Source organism: Hyaena hyaena, unplaced genomic scaffold (assembly GCF_003009895.1).
Source record: "Hyaena hyaena isolate Hyena2069 unplaced genomic scaffold, ASM300989v1 scaffold_9, whole genome shotgun sequence".
In the NCBI taxonomy this organism is placed as follows: Eukaryota; Metazoa; Chordata; class Mammalia; order Carnivora; family Hyaenidae; genus Hyaena; species Hyaena hyaena.
Window position 1 is genome coordinate 271,230 of NW_024080641.1, and position 18,069 is coordinate 289,298.

The window sequence follows — 18,069 nt, forward strand, 5'->3', positions numbered from 1 at the left end:
TCTGCCTCCTCCTTCTCCCCCCTCCCATCCTCCTCCTCATCCTCCTTCTGTCTGGGAAAAGAGAATGGTAACTGAAGCACCTGATGAGCTCTGTAGCCAATGAAGCTCATAGCTGTGCCAAGCAGGGGACCCTAGTTCCCTCTGACCAGGTCTCTTCATCAACACACAGGTCCCCAGGAAGACACCTCAAGAGCTTCCTCAGGGAGCCCAGAGTCCGGCTGGAAGGAGTTGGAGTATCCAAAAGAGATGTTCTATTGGGCTGGGCTGGGCTGGGCCCAGGAGCACGGGAAGAACTTTCTGAGCACCCTTGGGGGGCTCCCGGCATGTCCCACGAACTCCGCTCACACCCCATGGGGCCCTCAGAGCAAGACTGAGGAGGAGCTCCGGGGACAGAGCCACTTCGTCGTGCACCTGGGCCTCCCACAATGGCCTGTGGCCCCAGAGCCCAGCCATTTTTGCCCCCTGCTCTTTCAGTCCCCACTCCCTTTAGGTGAATTCACTTTGCTTTGCACTTGTCCTGCCTGCATGTCCGTCTTCCAAAGGCTGAGAGACGTTTCCATCTTCCCTGTCCATTCCCTGGTGATCGGCCCGAGTGTGGACACAACTGTTCTTCCTGACACAGGCCAGCAGCTGGCTGGCGAGGTCTCGGGATCTGGTGGTTCAAGGACAGCAGGGACAGGTGGATGGTCATGCTGGTGGGCAGGGGAGGTGTGTACCGAGAACAAAAAGGTGGCCCACTTGGCAGAAAGTGGCCCAGAGTCACAGGGCACCTCGACCTTTCTCTTCTTCTAGGACATTGGATCTGTCTGGCCTGACCCAGAGCAAAGCTTTCTGTGTGGGGAGTCAGTGGCTAATGCCTCATCCTGTGTGGCTGTGATGTAAGTATTTATGAGTGTGTCTGTGGTGTTTGTGTATTGCAGTGTATGTGTCTGTGTATATGCATGTCTATTTGTGTCTGTAGTCTCTGTGTGTGCCTATGTTGTGTGTATGTTTCTTTGGTCTTTGTATACATGTGTGTGTTTGCTGTTTGTGTGTGCATGCCTGAGGCATGTGTGTCTGTGTATATTTGAAGTACGTATGTGTCTGTGTTTCTATGTGTGTCTGTGGGTTTTATGTGCACGTCTCTATTGTGTCTGTACATATGTGTGTATGATTTATGTGTGTGTATTTTGAGGTGTCTGTGATCTTTATATATGTGCGTATTTTTGAAGTACTTGCGTGTCTGTATTTGTGTGTACATGTGTCTGTGTCCTCTGTGTGTGCATATTTGAGTTGTGTATATGTGTCTATATAAATGCCAGTGGTGCATCTGTATATATGTGTGCACACTCAACATCAGTTTCTCAATGATCACATTCATGGACAACATATTGAAGAGTATAATCCATTTCATATTCTCTGTATATCTTTCTCTTTTGTTTTTCTTCAAACTTCTTATCATGAATCAATATAACACATAGTCTACTTATTTATTGTCTGTCTCTCCTGTCACTAAAATGTAATCATCACAAAAGAACTTGTATTTCCCATTTACTGCTGACTCCACTCTGGCTAGAAAGATGCTTGGCATACATTAGGTGATCAGTGAATACTTGCTTTGAGAAGTGTAAGGATGTTGGGGTGCCTGGCTGGCTCGGTCCATGGAGCATGCACCCCTTCATCTTGGGGTTGTATTTTCGAGCTCCACGTTGAGGGTAGAGACTACTTAAAAAATAAAATCTTAAAAAAAGAATAGGGGCGCATGGGTGTTTCGGTTGGTTAAATGTCTGACTTTGGCTCAGGTCATGATCTCGCAGTTTGTGGGTTCGAGCCCTGCATCAGGCTCTGTGCTGACAGTTAGCTCAGAGCCTGGAGCCTGCTTCAGATTCTGTCTCCCTCTCTCTGCTCCTCCTCCGCTTGCCCTCTGTCTCTGTCTCTCTCAAAAATAAATGAACATTGAAAAAAAGAATTATAAGAATATTTAGAATAAGTGAAATAAGATAGCTGGCTGCCTCTAATGAAAAAGTATTTATTTTTTTTAATGTTTATTTTTGAGAGAGAGAGACAGCACAAGTGGGGGAGGGGCAGAGAGAGAGAGGGAGACGCGGAATCCGAAGCAGACTCCAGGCCCTGAGTTGTCAGCACAGAGCCCGACACTGGGCTCTGACTCACAAGAACCATAAGTTGGATGCTTAACCGGCCGAGCCACCCAGGCACCCTATTTCAAATGCTATAATTTATAGATAACTACTAGCAATGCAAATAGTTCTTGTCCATAGACATGCATATACATTCTGGCTGGCTGGGGAGGACCTGAATCCTCCTACAAAGCCAGTTTTACATGCCTTCACAATTTCATTTCAATATTCCTTTACTCCATATAAATTTGTGCATCTTTAATTTCTGCCTGCTCCTTTCATTCATAATGAGTTAAATAAAATGGGGCATTGCTGTTCAGTGGGTATAAAGTTTCAGTCATGCAAGGTGAAAAAGTTCTACAACATAGTGTCTATACTAGGCATATTAGTTAACACTAATGTACACTTAAAAGTTTGTTAAGAGTATAGATCTGATAGAGACTGGTTTTTTGCAAAATAAAAAAATCTCTTTTTTTAATTTAAATTTTAGTTAGTTAACATACAGGGCAATATTGGTTTCAGGAGTAGAATTTAGTGATTCATCACTTACATATAATACTTAGTGCTAAAAAAATCTTTAACACATGCTTATTTTCTATCTACATGAGGGTCATGATGTTGCCCTTAAAAATGTTATTCTTGGGGCGCCTGGGTGGCTTAGTCGGTTGAGCGTCCGACTTTCGCTTAGGTCATGATCTCGCGGTTCGTGGGTTCGAGCCCCGCGTCGGGCTCTGTGCTGACTGCCAGCTCAGAGCCTGGAGCCAATTTCAGAGTCTGTATCTCCCTCTCTCTCTGACCCTCCCCTGCTCACGCTGTCTCTCTCTCTCTCCTAGAAATAAATAAAAAATATTTTTAAAAAAAATGTTATTCTTTGGGGTGCCTGGGTAGCTCAGTTGTTTGAGCATACAGCTTCAGCTCAGGTCATGAGTTCATGGTTTATGGATTTGAGCCCCACATCAGGCTGGCTGCTGTCAGCCTGTCAGTGTGGAGCCCACTTCAGAGCCTCTGTTCCCCTCTTGTTGCCCCTCCCCCAACTTGCACTTTTCCAAAAATAAATATTTTTTTAAAAATTTTTATTCTTTGATAGAATAAATTAATCTGTGCTTCTGTGCATGTGTCAGCTATTGGCCTATGGTGTGCTTTAGGCATTAGAAACTGGTCCCTGCCCACCCTGAACCAAGTAAGATGGTCCATGTAACAGCTTGAGCTCATCTTAAAGGATTTTGCTATTTCCACTTGGGCAACTGAGAGCCAATGGAGGGTTAGAAGCTGGAAAGGACACTTGGATTTTTAGAATTTTCTCTGTGGAGAACAGATTTGGAGGTGGGCAGAAAGCAGGTGAGAAGATGAATTTCCTTGACTGTATATTTATGTTCCCAAGATAGAAAGTGAGTCATTGGGACCAAGAATGTGCATTTCTCACAAGTAATTGTAGAATTGCCTTACATCCAGTAATGATAAATTTCATAGAATATGATAAATATGTGTCAAGTGGCAGTATTTACATAAAGGTAAACACACAAGTAGCAGAATCTTGCATAAAGTATAGCTTCAATTTTGGTAAAGATGACATATAAATGACTTTCCTCTCCTTGAATCTACTCACTAACAACCGTAGAGAATAGTTTGGGAGGCCAGAAGTGACAGGTGAACAAAAGTTTGTTTATTTATTTGTGTGTGTGCAGGGGCAAAGCCAAATCAGCAAAATGACTCTTGATTATGCAGAGATGGGTTAGGGGTGGGGAGAGAGGTTTGGGAGACAATGATCACAGTGCCCCCAAGTCTAGCCTCTCCTTTGGGCTCCCATGTCCAGGACTTTACCCTATTCTAAGAGGCAAGGATCCTCAAGTTCTCATCTTTTTCCTTTCCTAGAAGTTTCCAACTCTGCCTGTGAAAACCTGAATGAGATCAGTGTCCTGTAGAATGTTGGCTGTAGTGGTGAACCCTGTTCTGGTGTTTGGGGGACTCAGATAAGGTGTTTCTTGGGTAGGAGCCTGATCACCTGGTGTAGTAGACCCTGGAGGGGCCACATGGGAGGAAGCCAGCCCTCACACGAGCACTCCTGAGCAGGGTGAGGACCAGGAAGGGGAACATATGAGGGAATGTTGAGTGGACATGAAATGGACCCAGGCTTCCTGCCACTTCCCAGCTCTGGCACTCAAGACATCCTGGGCTAGTAACTGCAAGAATTGCCTGGGTAGAAGTTGAGGTGGGAGCCTAGGAGTGGTTGAGACCACGTATAGAGGAACAAGAAGGCTCCAGACACAAGTGTGAGGAAACATAGAAAAAGGAAAAACCCACCCCAGACTGAAAGAGTGAACACAACTCAAATGAAGAAAAAAAAGCATCTCTGAAGTTATTCGGGCTTGGTAGGATGACAGCTACAAAATTAAATGGAAACCTTATTTCTCCCAAGGTCTTACAACAGGTCTAAATACCATAAGGACCTCCTCTTTGAGTGATTAATACTTGCCAGAAATTCCTCAAGACTGGCTTTATTATTCCATCTAATTACTGGAGACACTTCTGCTAAACCTCACCTCAGGACAGCACCTAATCCCTGGTTAACACCTTTTTGGGACAAAGAACCCAAGTCTGAGGATGGAAGCACACACTGCAAGGTCCCAGACACAACTGACCAACATCATTGACCTAGGATGTCACCAGACCCTTCCCCAGGCTCCTCCCACTTTGCATTGGGGGCTGATAAATGGCGCTCCAGGAGCTCTCCATCCACCGAGAGACACTGACCCCTGAAGAGCCCATGGCAGGGGAGCAGGTGCTGTCCGTGGTGCTGAAACAAGGTCGCACTTGGAGCTCAAATAGCTCCCAGCTCAGCAGAAGGGCCTGACCCGGATGCTTATGTTCCACTTTAGGGCCAGGAGATCAAAGGGATGGGGATGGGTGGAGCCAGGGGAGCAGACAATCAAGAGTGAGTGGTGCTGGCCTTCTCTCTCTTCTCCACCTGCTACCTCTCCTGTTCACTCTCAGGCATTCTACCTCCTGTGGATGACCTCTGTCTGCCCCATCTGGTTGAGCCTTCTTGTTAAGGCCCTTTGCTCACTGGCCTCTGTACGGCTCCTTAAAATAGCTTACTTCATCACACACACACACACACACACACACACACACACACACCTTCTGAAAGTGAGGAGGCTAGTCTTCACATTTAACAAAGGAGAACTTAGGGTCAGGATCAGGAGTATTAGACAGCATACTTGGATCTTTTTTCCCTTTCTGTCCACATGCCTTAGTGTTTCTGGGCAGGAGGAGATATCTCCGGTCTGATGAGGAAGGTAAGTATTTCCTGGACACTTGTCTCCAGCTCCAGTTGATCCCCCTTGTGGTGGTGGTGGGCCTGCCTGATTGTCAGATGGCCTCCCCTTCCATCCAGGAGACAAATGAGCCTACCTAGCTGCCTCCTGTTTCTCAGTCAGGACTTGGGAAACAATGTGTCTGAGTGTCTTTCCCCTGATAGGTGGGGGGACCGAGATGTTCTGCCTCTGTATTGTTCCTCTGGTTCTGGGGTCCCAAGCCAATTCACCTTCCTCTTACAATGTTCCAGAATTCTCTATATATATATATATATATATATATATATAGGGGAGAGAGAGAGAGAGACAGCATGAGCATGGGAGGGTCAGAGAGAGAGGGAGATACAGACTCTGAAACAGGCTCCAGGCTCTGAGCTGGCAGTCAGCACAGAGCCCAACGTGGGGCTCGAACCCACGAACTGTGAGATCATGACCTGAGCGAAAGTCGGACGCCTAACCGACTAAGCCATCCAAGCGCCCCTGGAATTCTCTTTTGGTTCTTGCACCATTTACAGGGTTTCTAGTTGTGAGTGGAGGGAGGAGCAATGGGTTGATGATAACTTGTCTGGATTGGAAGTAGAACTATCGACTTTTAATGTTTTTAACAGATGGTTGGCTCATGTCACCCAGCTTGACATGATCACAAACAGAAGTCTGACTCAGCCGTCCCTGCTGGATGTAAGTCAGAGAGAGTTAAGCCACAGGTATTTTTTCACACCACACCAAAATCTTCCATTTGTTTTTAGGTGTCACTTTATGATTTTATGGCATTATGCTTTATCCCTGACAAGATGTTGGTGCTACTGTTGGGTTTGGGACTGTTTTATTCAAGATTATTTTTATTTTAAGTAAAATATTTGGGGACTTTTAGGAGGAAGATTACAACTTCCTGCTTACCTTCACCATCTCAACCCTGACATCTATTTTTTTTTTAAAGATTTTATTTATTTCTAGGAGAGAGAGAGAGAGAGACAGCGTGAGCAGGGGAGGGTCAGAGAGGGAGTCACAGACTGAAACAGGCTCCAGGCTCTGAGCTGGCAGTCAGCACAGAGCCAGACGAGGGGCTAGAACCCACGAACCAAGAGATCATGACCAAAGAGAAAGTCGGACGCTTAACCGACTAAGCCACCCAGGCGCCCCCCCTGACATCTATTTTTAAAGTTTATTTTGAAGGATAAGAAAGTGCCAAACAGATGATGACCTAGTGATGAGTCTTCCTGGAGGACAAATGTGGATTCATGAAGATGGTGAGGAATGCACAAACATGGGGACATTTACAGAATGGCATGAAAGATTGATGGGTTAGGATATGGAGATGCAGAAATAGACTGGGTGAGATTAAAAACAACCTGGAACTGGGGAGATGGGTGGCTCAGTCAGTTAAGTGTCTGACTTCAGCTCAGGTCATGATCTCACAGTTCGTGGGTTCGAACCCCGCATTTGGCTCTGTGCTGACAGCTCAGAGCCTGGAGCCTGCTTCGGATTCTGTGTCTCCATCTCTCTCTCTCTGCCCCTTCCTGGCTCCCACTCTGTCTCTCTCAAAAATAAAATAAACATTAAAAAAAAGTAAAACAAATATAGAGTATCAAGTTGTCTGCGAAAAGTGAGTTTGACTTCTTTGCCAATTCTGATGACTTTTATTTCCTTTTGCTATTTGATTGCTGATGCTAGGACTTCCAGCACTATGTTAAACAACAGTAGTGAGAATGGACATCCCTGTAGTGTTCCTGATCTCTATGACCCAGCAATAGCACTGCTAGGAATTTACCCAAGGGATACAGGAGTGCTGATGCATAGAGGCACATGAACACCAATGTTCATAGCAGCACTATCAACAATAGCCAAAACATGGAAAGAGCCTAAGTGTCCATCAACTGACGAATGGATCAAGAAGATGTGGTTTATCTACACAATGGAATACTCCATGGCAATGAGAAAGAATGACATCTGGCCATGTTTAGCAACGTGGATGGAACTTGGGGGTGTTATGCGGAGCGAAATAAGTCAGGCAGAGAAGGACAGATACCATATGTTTGCACATATAGGTGGATTAGGAGGAACTTAATGGAGGAGTGTGGGGGAGAAGAAAAGGGGAAAATAGTGGGGGAAAGGGAATGAGGCAAACCATGAGAGACTCTTGAATCCTGAGAACAAACTAGGGCTGATGGGGATCGGTTGGAGGGGAAGGGAGGTGATGGGCATGGAGGAGGGCACTTGTGGGGATGAGCACTGGATGTTATATGGAAACCAACTTGACAATAAAGTATTAAAAAATAAAATAAAATAAAAATGAAAATTAAAAAAGTAAAAAAATAAATAAAATGTTATAAATAAATAAATAAATACAATTACACAATGCTCTGTGTCAATTATATCTTAATAAAGCTGGAAAAAATAAACTCTAGATGCACGTGTATTACTTAATGGTAAATGTTACTGAATATTTATTAGGCAAAGAAAGCCCTCCCCGTGGATCCCCATGGTTCTCCGACTTGGCCTCCAGCGATATCCCTCTCCCCTCCCGAACCTCTCTTTCCTTCTCGCCTGCCTCCTACTAGTCCTGTTAGAGGCAAAAGCACATATTAACATTTACAGAATTTCCTAAAACTCAGAGATGACCACACTCAAAATATCTCTCCATCCCCTCAGCCCCAAAGACTAATTTACAAGCCTCTAATTTGACTTTCCAGATCAGGGGTCATGAGACCATGACCTGAGCCGAAGTCGGATGCTTAACCAACTGAGCCACCCAGGCGCCCCTACGTTGTGTAAGTTTAAAGTGTACAGTGTAATGATTTGATATATATGGTACATCCCAAAATGATTGCCACATGAGAGGGTTTTGAGTACAGAATGGGGCTAACTCATTGCTTAGGTGGTGTCCAGGACAGAACATACCCAGCCTCTAAGTGAAATGTCACTGACATCTTTCTGTTCAAGAGGGAAGGAACCAGTGCTCACCAAACTCTCACAATGCAGCAGGATTTGTACTGTGTATTTTCCATATTCACTTTTATTTAATCCTCACGGAAGCCCTTACATCCATTTTGCAAAGCAGAAAACCAAGACATGGAGGGGTAAAGTGGCTTCCTGACGTCGTACTGTTAATAAATGAAAGAGCCTGGATTCCATCCCAGGCCTCTCTGATTGCAAAGCCTTAGTTCCAACATGGCAAGAAACTCACATATAGTAGTTTATAAATTCATTACCTATGGGGCTGGTAAGTCTCCAAGAATCAGCCTTTGGGTATCCCTTCCTAGAGGATATGGACGCTCCCTCTGAGGCTGTTGCTCCAGGTGGTTCCTCACTTTGTCATGATCTCTGAGTGTTCTTCGTAGGTGTTCTTCATCTTGTGAAAGCTGATGGAAGCATAATACAGTTCCTGTTCCATCTCCAAGGCGGGGGACACCCCTGCAGAGCTTGTCTGCTCAGCAGGGAGGTCCTGCTCGGACTCCTGCTGGCAACCCTGTGTGGAAAGCAAAGAAGGGCTAAGAGCAGGGCTCTTGGGGTGCAGGGGGTGAGGGGGGAAGGCAGAGAGGGTCCATGAGGTAAATTTGATTCGACAAGACATTGTTCTTTCTTCCATTCTTTTATCAAACATTTCTTATTTAGCAAATAGAGCACTATTGATTGCTTTCAAATTTTGTTGAGAACTCACTCAGACCTATGTGGAAAATAGTTTACATAGAGAGAACCAAATTCTCAGAGAGGTTAGGTACTACCCAAGACCACACATCTGTTTATCATAAACTCAACCCTGTCATTCTGGCACAGGATACACAGGAGGGTGTTTATGAGAAGTTGACTTCTGGGTATGTCTCCTTTATTCTCACACTGTTCCCCACATACACAACACTTCTGATACCAGATGTGTGGGGTTTTCCCCGCACCAAGCAATTCTCCAACACCAGCTGGGTGGCCTGTAGTTCACTTCAATTCTGATGCTCTCTACCCAGAGGTAACGCCAGATCCCATAGATTAAGGGCTCAGCCTTACAAAGCTACCCCCAGCCCCACTTCATCTGTCAGTAGGAATTTAGGTTGTAATCTGTGCTTCTGACCAACTGGCTATGAATCAGTGGTTGCCACAGCACTCATCTTAGGTTCCATTAATTTGCTAGAGTGGCTCATAGAATGCAGGAAAACAGTTTACTGTTACCAACTTATTATAAAAGGATGTGATAAAAGACACAGATGAACATCCAAATGGAAGAGGTGCCTAGGGTGAGGTGGGGGAAACAGGCAGGAGATTCTACACCCTCTCCAAATGTATTCCTAGCATCTTGTGTTCACCAACTTGGAACTCCATACTTTTGGGTTTTTATGGAGACTTCATCATGTAGGCATGATGGATCACTAATTCCATTTTTAGTGATGGAGAATGGGGAGTGGGGATGAAAATACCAAGCTTCTAATCATGGCTTGGTCTTTCTTGTGATCAGCCCATCCAGGAACCCACCCAGAGTCACATTGTGAGAACAAAAGATGCTCCTATCTCCCAGAAAGCCTCAAGAGATTTAGAAGCATGACCGTTTTCTGCTGCAGATTAATTTCTCAAGATTTATGGCAACATTTCTCAAGAGGGTTTGCACTTCCTCTCCTCCTATTTTCTCTTGAACTTATTCCAATCAAGAAAACTTCCTCCACTGGGCAACCAGATCTGCTTTTCTCAAGATTAATTGTGACACCATGTGCTAAACTTAAATGGTCATTTCTCAGAACTGATCTTACTGGACTTATTAGCATGTGAAACAAATAAACATTCTCTTCTCCTTGAAACCTCATCTCCCTTTGGCTACTAGGACCCAAATCTACACTCTTTAGGTCATTTCTTTCTTTTTTTTCCCTCAGTGGTCTTCTTGTTGTCTTCACCTTGTATCCTTGTTTCTCCCAGGGCTCTGTCTGTGGACCTCTCCTCTTCTTTATGGCTTCATCTCCTATCAAACTTTGATGTGGATGTCCCCCAAACCTCTTTATCTCCTGAACTCTTCTGAGCTCCAGACTTTTGCCCCATACTTATCTTCTTCACTGGGACATCTTAGAGGCACCTTAAGCTTATAGTAACCAAAATAAAGTTTGATCCCCTATGAGAAATATAATCCTGCAGAGATGGTAACTTAAGGAATTGGTGATTCAATTATATATATTGCTCAAGACAACCACACTAGAGTCCTATTTGGTGTCTATGAGCATGTCTGTACATGCATGGGGACATCTATGGATATTTATGACATCTATGACATCTGTGGACACCCGTGACATCTATGGAGTCATCTTTGGCATCTATCACACCCATAAGGTAGAAGCAGTGAACTACCTTTGCTCATACCACACACATACTCTACCATTCCATTAGCAACTCCTGATCCATCATGGTTACCCATTGGATTAAGTACGTCTTATGGACTGAATTCTGTCCCCTTGGATTTGTATGTTGAAGCTCTAACACCCAGTGCTGTATTTGGGGATGGAGCCTTTAAATAAGTATTTAGGTTTAAGTGAGGTCATTAAGGTAGGGCCCAAAATGACTTATGTCCTTATAAGAAGAAGAGACACTGGAGATGTGTGTGTATAGAGTAAAAGCCACGTAAGGACATAGAGAGAAGGCAGTCATCTGCAAGCCAAGGAGAGAGTTTTCAGGAGAAACTAACCCTGCTGTCATTTGATCTTGGACTTCCAGCCTTCAGAATTATAAAAAACATATATGTTTCTGTAGTTTAAGCCACTCAGTCTATGATATCTTGTTATGGGAGCCTGCATTATCCTTTGCTTGGATTATTTGAGTTTCTTCCTTATTTGGTGTCTTCTTTTCCTAGACTGATATAGGTATTCTCAGCACAGCAGACAGGGCAATCCTATTAAAATGAGCATCAATTTATGTCTGTGAAATAATAAAAGATATATATGTATCAAAAGATTAGATAGATAGATAGATAGATAGATAGATAGATAGATAGATCTAGTTCCTGCACAGATTTCTTAAAACTTTTATAACGTTTTAAGTTATAAGAGTGCTAGGAGCATCTTCTGGTCTAATGTTTGGTCTTTGACCCTGGTTCCTGACACAGAATACCTAAATCCCTTGGGATTTCCTGGGTAACAGCAGTGTCTTTTGTTCTAATGATGTAAATCTTGCTTGGCTCCTGGATAGAGGCTGGTCGCAGAAAGACCACCAAGCCATGGTTCAAAGCGTGGAAATTTTAGGCCCATGTCCTCATCCCCCAGGAAGGAGAGAAGAGCCAGAAATAGAGGTAATGATCAATCATGACTATGTCCATAAAAATCCCAATAGTATGGGGTGGTAGTTAGGGAGCTTCTGGGTTGGTGAATTTGTGGAGAGTGCCATACCTGGAAAGGACTTGGAAGCTCCATGCATCTCTTCCATCTGGATGTTGATCTGTATCCTTCATCCTATCCTTTTATAATAAACTGGTACACACTAAATGAAATGCCTTTCTGAGTTCTTTGGGCCGCTCTGACAAAGTAATTAAACTGAGGAAGGGGATTGTGGGAACCTCTGATTTATAGCCAGTTGGTTAGAAGCACAGGTAACAACCTGAGCTTGTGGCTGGTGTCTGAAGGGGAGTGGGGCTGTCCTGTGGGTTGAGCCCTCATCTGTGAGATGTGATACTATCTCCAGATGTGTAGTGTCATAATTGTGTTGAGTTGCACAGTAAGTCATCCAGATGGTGTCAGAGACAACTATTTGGTGTGGAGAAAACCACAAACACATTTAGTGACCAAAGAGTCAAAAGTCAAGTATCTTGGATGAGTAATAGTTCTGTGTGGTTTTTCTTTACATTATCACTCCTCTCAAAATACATATATAATTATGGTGAACTGCAGGGCCCTGTGTTATCTGCAACCCTCATGCATCTCCATCTTCGTTTCCTACCCACCATTACCCACTGCCCACCCCCACACAGCTCTTCTCAAGCACACCGCCCAACTTGCTGTTTCTCCCACACACCAGGCATGCCCCAACCTCAGAACCCCCAAACTTTTTTTTAGAGCTTTAGTCATACTCTCAGGTCATGCTGTACTCCCTCACTTCTTGCAGGTGTCTTCTCAAAACTGTGCCAGGACTGACATCTCTCATTCTTCCATCTAAAGCCCCTCCATAGCACTATTTCTTGACAATTTCTTGCATATTTTCACTACTTATCTGTTCACTGTTTTCTACACATCCCCCCCCGCCCCAAATAAATGTAAGTCCTCAACAGCAGGGACATTTTATATTTGTAACATATGTATTTGTAAAAACACAGATACTACCCAAGCACCCAGAACAATCGACAAGTGGGAGATATTTGCAAAAGGAATGAATGAAGGTGTAGTGATTGCAGATCATGTGCTTAGAAACCTCAGTGGTGTCCACCTTAGTCAGAGTTTTAATAGATGAAAGTCAGAGCTTGGAGATGAGCAGGAGTAGGGCAGATTGACAAACACACATAAGAAGGCGAGCACAGCCAAGCAATAACTCTGAGATGCAAAAAGCTCACTGTGCTTGGGCAAGTGAGTGTCAGAGGGAGAGAAGCATTGAAGGGCACTCTGGGTTTCCTGCCCCAAATGTCAGACCAGGTTGTGTGGGCAACTGACTTTCAACAGTGTGGAGAGGCCAGTGCTTTTCAGACTTGTGCATGTGGGACAAAGGTTCTTCCTGGAGGTGGTGCTAAGGTGCCGGGGAGGAGAAGCATGGAGGGCTGCAGCAGAGTAAGGACTAAGAGGGGAGCTCAGCTCAAAGGGAGTGGATGCATTACGCTGTACTGAGAAGAAGCACAGGCCTCAAACACATTGATGTGAGAAGTGCCGGGTTGGCGCAGGACAGAGGTAGGTCGCTGACAGGGTGACAAGTGCCATCAGGGAGGTGGATGACCAGCAAGAAGAGTGTGTTTAGGAGTGTATTAACCATATGTTTTCAATGCTTTGGCATCTGGAGCCTTGCTAATCCTAGAAGAACTGCCCCCGTCAGGACTGGCCAATCTCTAGCGATGGTGAAGGACTTGCCTTGCAAGCATCTCTTTCATATGCAAACCAATCCACCCAAATTTCATACCCCAAACCCTCCTTTATCCAGCTCTTACATTCTGGGTCACTATTCTTCCACCTAAACACCCAGGGGCCAGGTACCAAACAACTAGGGACAGCCCCAATACCCCAGAGCTTACTGAAGTGATTCAAACTAGCCAATCCTAAACCTATTTACGCCGTCTCACCATACCTTTCCTGTGGAAACCCCAATAAAGGCTCCCATGCATGTCTCCCTATGCCCCCTCTATGCCCTGTCCATGTGGTCTTGTACGTGATCGTGTGCCCTTCTTCCTGGGAACTTGAGTAACAGAGTGCCTTTTCAGTGGCAATCACCTCTTGATCTACTGGCCTCAGACACCTGAATAACAAAACCTACATTTTCAAATAAGCAGGAAGGTGATGAGCTCACTTCTGGATGTGCTGAATGGAGCATGGCTGTGTGCCACCCCAGGAGTTGCAGAGGACAGTCTGCACACCAGGATGTCCACATCACTCACCAGGGGAGCTGGCTCTACAGCTGAGTGGATGGCGTCCATGCCCACTGCTCTCTGGGATGCTGTCTTCCTACAGGTCTTCACTCTGGTGGGAGAACCAGGGTCTCTGACATAGGGTCACTCTCTTAAGGCTGGAGTGAGCAACTACGGCAGGTCAAGGATGGGGTGAGCCCAGGAGCCTTCATATCAAGACTTTGTAACAAGGTGGGGCGCCTGGGTGGCTCAGTCGGTTAAGCGACCGGCTTTGGCTCAGGTCATGATCTCACAGTTCGTGGGTTGGAGCCCCGCGTTGGGCTCTGTGCTGACAGCTCAAAGCCTGGAGTCTGTTTCAGATTCTGTGTCTCCCTCTCTCTCTGACCCTCCCCTGCTCACGCTGTCTCTCTCTCTCAGAAATAAATAAAACATTAAAAAAAAATTAAGACTTTATAACAAGATGCCCTGGCTCCTGGACCTCTGGGACCAGGCCTGGGAACACATTCATGCCTGGCTCAATGGTATCAGCTGGATTCTTACCACGAATCCACCTTTTGCCCACATCAACCCAGCTCACCCAAAGAAGATGAGGCAGAGGCAGAGAACAAGCAGTGTGGTGATACCAGCTCCCCAAATGGCACCTTTAATCATTCCTGCTCTGGTCTCCAGTTTCCCTGTAGACAGAGACACTTGGGGTGAACTCTAATCTTGACAAGCATGCATGAGTCCCCTCCTCTCCAGCATACTGAGGGGGGTGCCCCTTGCCTCCCATACGGGGTTCAGCCCCAAAGGTCTCCCACCCACTGTAGGACCTCAGCCTCCACTGGAAAGACATGGTCTATGTGATACCATCTGGCCCTCACACTCCTATTCAGCTAATACCATTTCTTCTGGGACCCAGTTTCTTCTCCATCCAGGGTCTCTCTGCAACAGATCCCAGACTTATCTGCAGCAGGACCGTGGGGCTCTGGGCCCTGTGGGCATTCCAGAGAGAGAGAGAGAGAGAGAGAGAGAGAGAGAGACATATGCACAGAGCACTGTGGGATGTGGAGAGAACTTGTCCTTCCTTCTCTCCAGGGAGGGTATGTGAATCTCCTCTCCTGGCCTCTGCTGACTCTGTCACTCAGGGTCAAAAGTGGACTCTTATGCTTCCAGAAGTGGGAGGAAGCAGCCCTGTCTACTGTGAGCCCAATACACCCAGGGTGAGGGATGTGTCTATGGGTACCACCTGTCAACCATTTGGTGGGGACTGAAAGAGTCTAAAAGGAGCTCACTGCTCAGGTGGGAACCAGATGTCACTACCAATGGGAATAGAACAGATGGGGAAAGTCTGGGCTCAGAGAGAGGTCGAGGTGAGAGCTGAGGATTCACAGTCAAGAAATGTCCTAGAGACATTTGGGGACAGTGAAACTACTCTGCCACTAGATGGATACATGTGATTATAAATTGTCCGATGCACAACATGGACAACACCAAGAATGAACCCTAATGTCAACTATGGAGTTTTGGTGATAAAGGCAAGTCAATGTAGGTTTGATTGTAAGAAAGGTACCCTCTGGTGGGGGCGCTGATAGTAGAAAGGCTACATGTAAAAGGAGGGGGTTTGGGGAAATCTCTCTACCTTCAGCTCAATTTTGCTGTGAACCTAAAACTCCCTCTCTAAAAATAAAGTCTCCTAAAGATGCTCTAGGCCTTCAGGGACTGAAGGAAAATAAAGAATATATTCAAGATGGTGGGGAGAAAATAGCAAGTCATTCTGGCAAGACCAGAGTAGGAGGGGATGCGAAACGAGGGCTGAGGAGGTTTCTCATGTCTAACAACAGCCCACCACATATCCACCCATTGACGCTGAAAGTCTGGCTCTGATTGAAACAGAGAGACCCCAGCTCGTCAGCACTCCCTGGATGCGAGGCTCCTTCCCACCTGTGCCATCCACTAGGCAGACACCAGCTGTAGAGTTCTGTGTGGCACCTAGGATGGGAGGACAGGATTTGCCTCTTTAGTGAGGTGGGGTGATGTGAGATACATACAGACCTCTCCCCATCCCCAGAAGCCACAGAACACAAGAGAGACAGAGCTTGGGTCCTTCTAGGCCCCCTACTCAGCCAGACCTCCAGGATTAAAGCACCAGCATCAGCATCCAGACCTGAATTGCCCACCTGTCACCCCCTCAGGCACCCAGGTCATCCTGGCCCCACACTCACAGGTGACATTGAGCTGGATGGTCTTTGCCACCATCACACCAGCTGCAGGGAACAGCACCTGACAGGTGAGGTTGGTGCCGTGGTCCTGGGGCCGTGGGGTGAGGGTAAGCATGGAGGAGAGGTGGTTCCTGGGGCCCAGGGAGGTGGGGGCTGCTGATGTCCAGGAGAAGATGGGGGGTGTGCCCCGCTTACAGGCCCAGGGCACAGAGCAGGTCAGGTTCCAGGGGCGTCCAGACTCCAGGGTCTCAGGGATGAGGATGTCAGGTGTATGGGTGAGAGCTGGTGAGGAGAGGGGAAGACACAGATCAGGAGAAGGGTCTGAGGTGCTGCCCTGAGAGAAATCTCAGGCTTTGGTCCAGGATGTCCTGGGACCCCTGTTCTTCCCCTGTGGCCTCTCCCGCAGTCTGTTCCTTACCCGTCACACGCACGGAGATCTGGTTCTGTAGGTAACTATGTCTCACACGAGGCCCTCTCTCCACCCTAAAGAAGTATGTCCCCGAGTCCCTTCTCTGTGCGTCTCTGATGTCCAGGGAGCAGTTACGGTCCTCGAGGTCACCAAGGAGGCGGAATCGACCTTGGGTATCCAGTTGCACTTTTCGATCTGGGTTGTTTGTGGCCACTAGAGGATCCTGCCTTCTATTTGTCCCCTTCTGGAACCAGTAGCCGTGAAGAAAATAAAACCCGTAGTACATGGGGTAAAAGAATTGGCAGGGTACGTACAAACACAGACCCTCTTGCACTGTCATAGACTCCTCCACTCGCAGCGAATAACTCCTGTCCTGCGTCTGGAACCCTGTGAAGAAGGTAGAATCAGCAGAAGCTTCTGGCTTCCCTCTCCCCTTGGCACACTCACCGGCCCACAGCAGGGACAGCAGCAGCAGCAGCAGCAGCAGCATCTTAAAGACAGAGGGTGTCCGGGCTTCCTGTGGGTGAAGGAGAAGGGGAGGCAGAGGGAGGGGGGCTGAGGAGGACCCACGGGAAGCTGGGAGGAGCATGAAGCTGCACGATTTCGCAAAACAGGAACAACAGCTGCGGAGCTCCCTCCCTCTCTTCACAGAGTCAGTGACCCCCACGCTCTCTGCCCAGGACCTGGGAGACTCACTCAGGGAGGAGAGACCATGAGTAGAACCTGTGTCCTACCTCCCATCTCCACGCTTCCCTCAAGCACCAGAGCCTGGACCAGGACCTCTGAGAACATGTGAGGTGTGGGACACAGTGAGCCCCCTAAGATCCTTACATCTGAGGTGCTTGTCTGAGCAGCCTTGTCTACACCAGGGAGCTAGTCAACTCCTGTCTACATATGGAGGGTCACAGGCTCACCTAGACCTTCGAGTGTTTGGTCCTGCAAAAGGGAGGATTCTTTAGGTCTGTGTGAGTGTCCTGGGTGAAGTGAAGGCAGGAGCCATTCGTTGACGCATTGATTCATTCTCCAAATGCTTAGTGAACATGTCTCTGTGTTGGGGGACCTGAAGACAAGACACGGGCTGACCTGGTCCATCCTGTGACACGGTGTCCACCCTAGGTGCCACTTGCTCTGCAGATATACTGTGCTTTCACTTTGTCCCTGCTAGTATCATAAGCTGCAGGCACTTAGGACTTTGCATGTCTCTTCTGGCCTCCTGGTTATTTTTTAAGTATACAACGATGGGGCCATCTTTTATTGTACTTCAAGGATGCTGATTCATGAAGTTTCAGTGGTATCTCCAAATGGAAAACCATGGAACATCTTCATGTAGAACAAAAGGGAGAACACACGTGCATGAGCCAGTGGACACTCTTTTCCATGAATGCTGTCTATACAGTGTATATTTGGACAGAAGCAATTTACTAGGTCCTCACCACACAGATTAGCATTTCCTGTCACATAAAAAATCTGGTTCTCATGGTGAAATGTGGATCAAAACACATAATATTCCAGAAAACAGGAGTGGAATGAA

The 18,069-nt window shown here is 46.5% G+C and overlaps 1 protein-coding gene across 3 annotated transcripts; it reads right to left on the minus strand.

Annotated features, from left to right (window-relative positions):
* Window positions 1-8,422: 8,422 nt before the first annotated feature.
* On the minus strand, window positions 8,423-17,046 carry CD33 (CD33 molecule). 3 transcript variants are annotated; one of them, XM_039249869.1, is made up of 7 exons: window positions 16,986-17,046; window positions 16,548-16,925; window positions 16,133-16,411; window positions 15,852-15,899; window positions 14,506-14,602; window positions 13,959-14,040; window positions 8,423-8,897 (listed from the first exon to the last, which is right to left on the minus strand). In XM_039249869.1, the coding sequence occupies exons 1-7, from the start codon at window positions 17,026-17,028 to the stop codon at window positions 8,736-8,738; spliced, it is 1,089 nt and encodes a 362-aa protein (XP_039105800.1). In that variant the 5' UTR covers window positions 17,029-17,046; the 3' UTR covers window positions 8,423-8,735. The 3 variants fall into 3 exon arrangements, with proteins under 3 accessions (XP_039105800.1, XP_039105809.1, XP_039105795.1); XM_039249878.1 differs by having other exon boundaries at window positions 16,325-16,411; window positions 16,548-17,031; XM_039249864.1 differs by having other exon boundaries at window positions 16,548-17,031.
* Window positions 17,047-18,069: the final 1,023 nt, after the last annotated feature.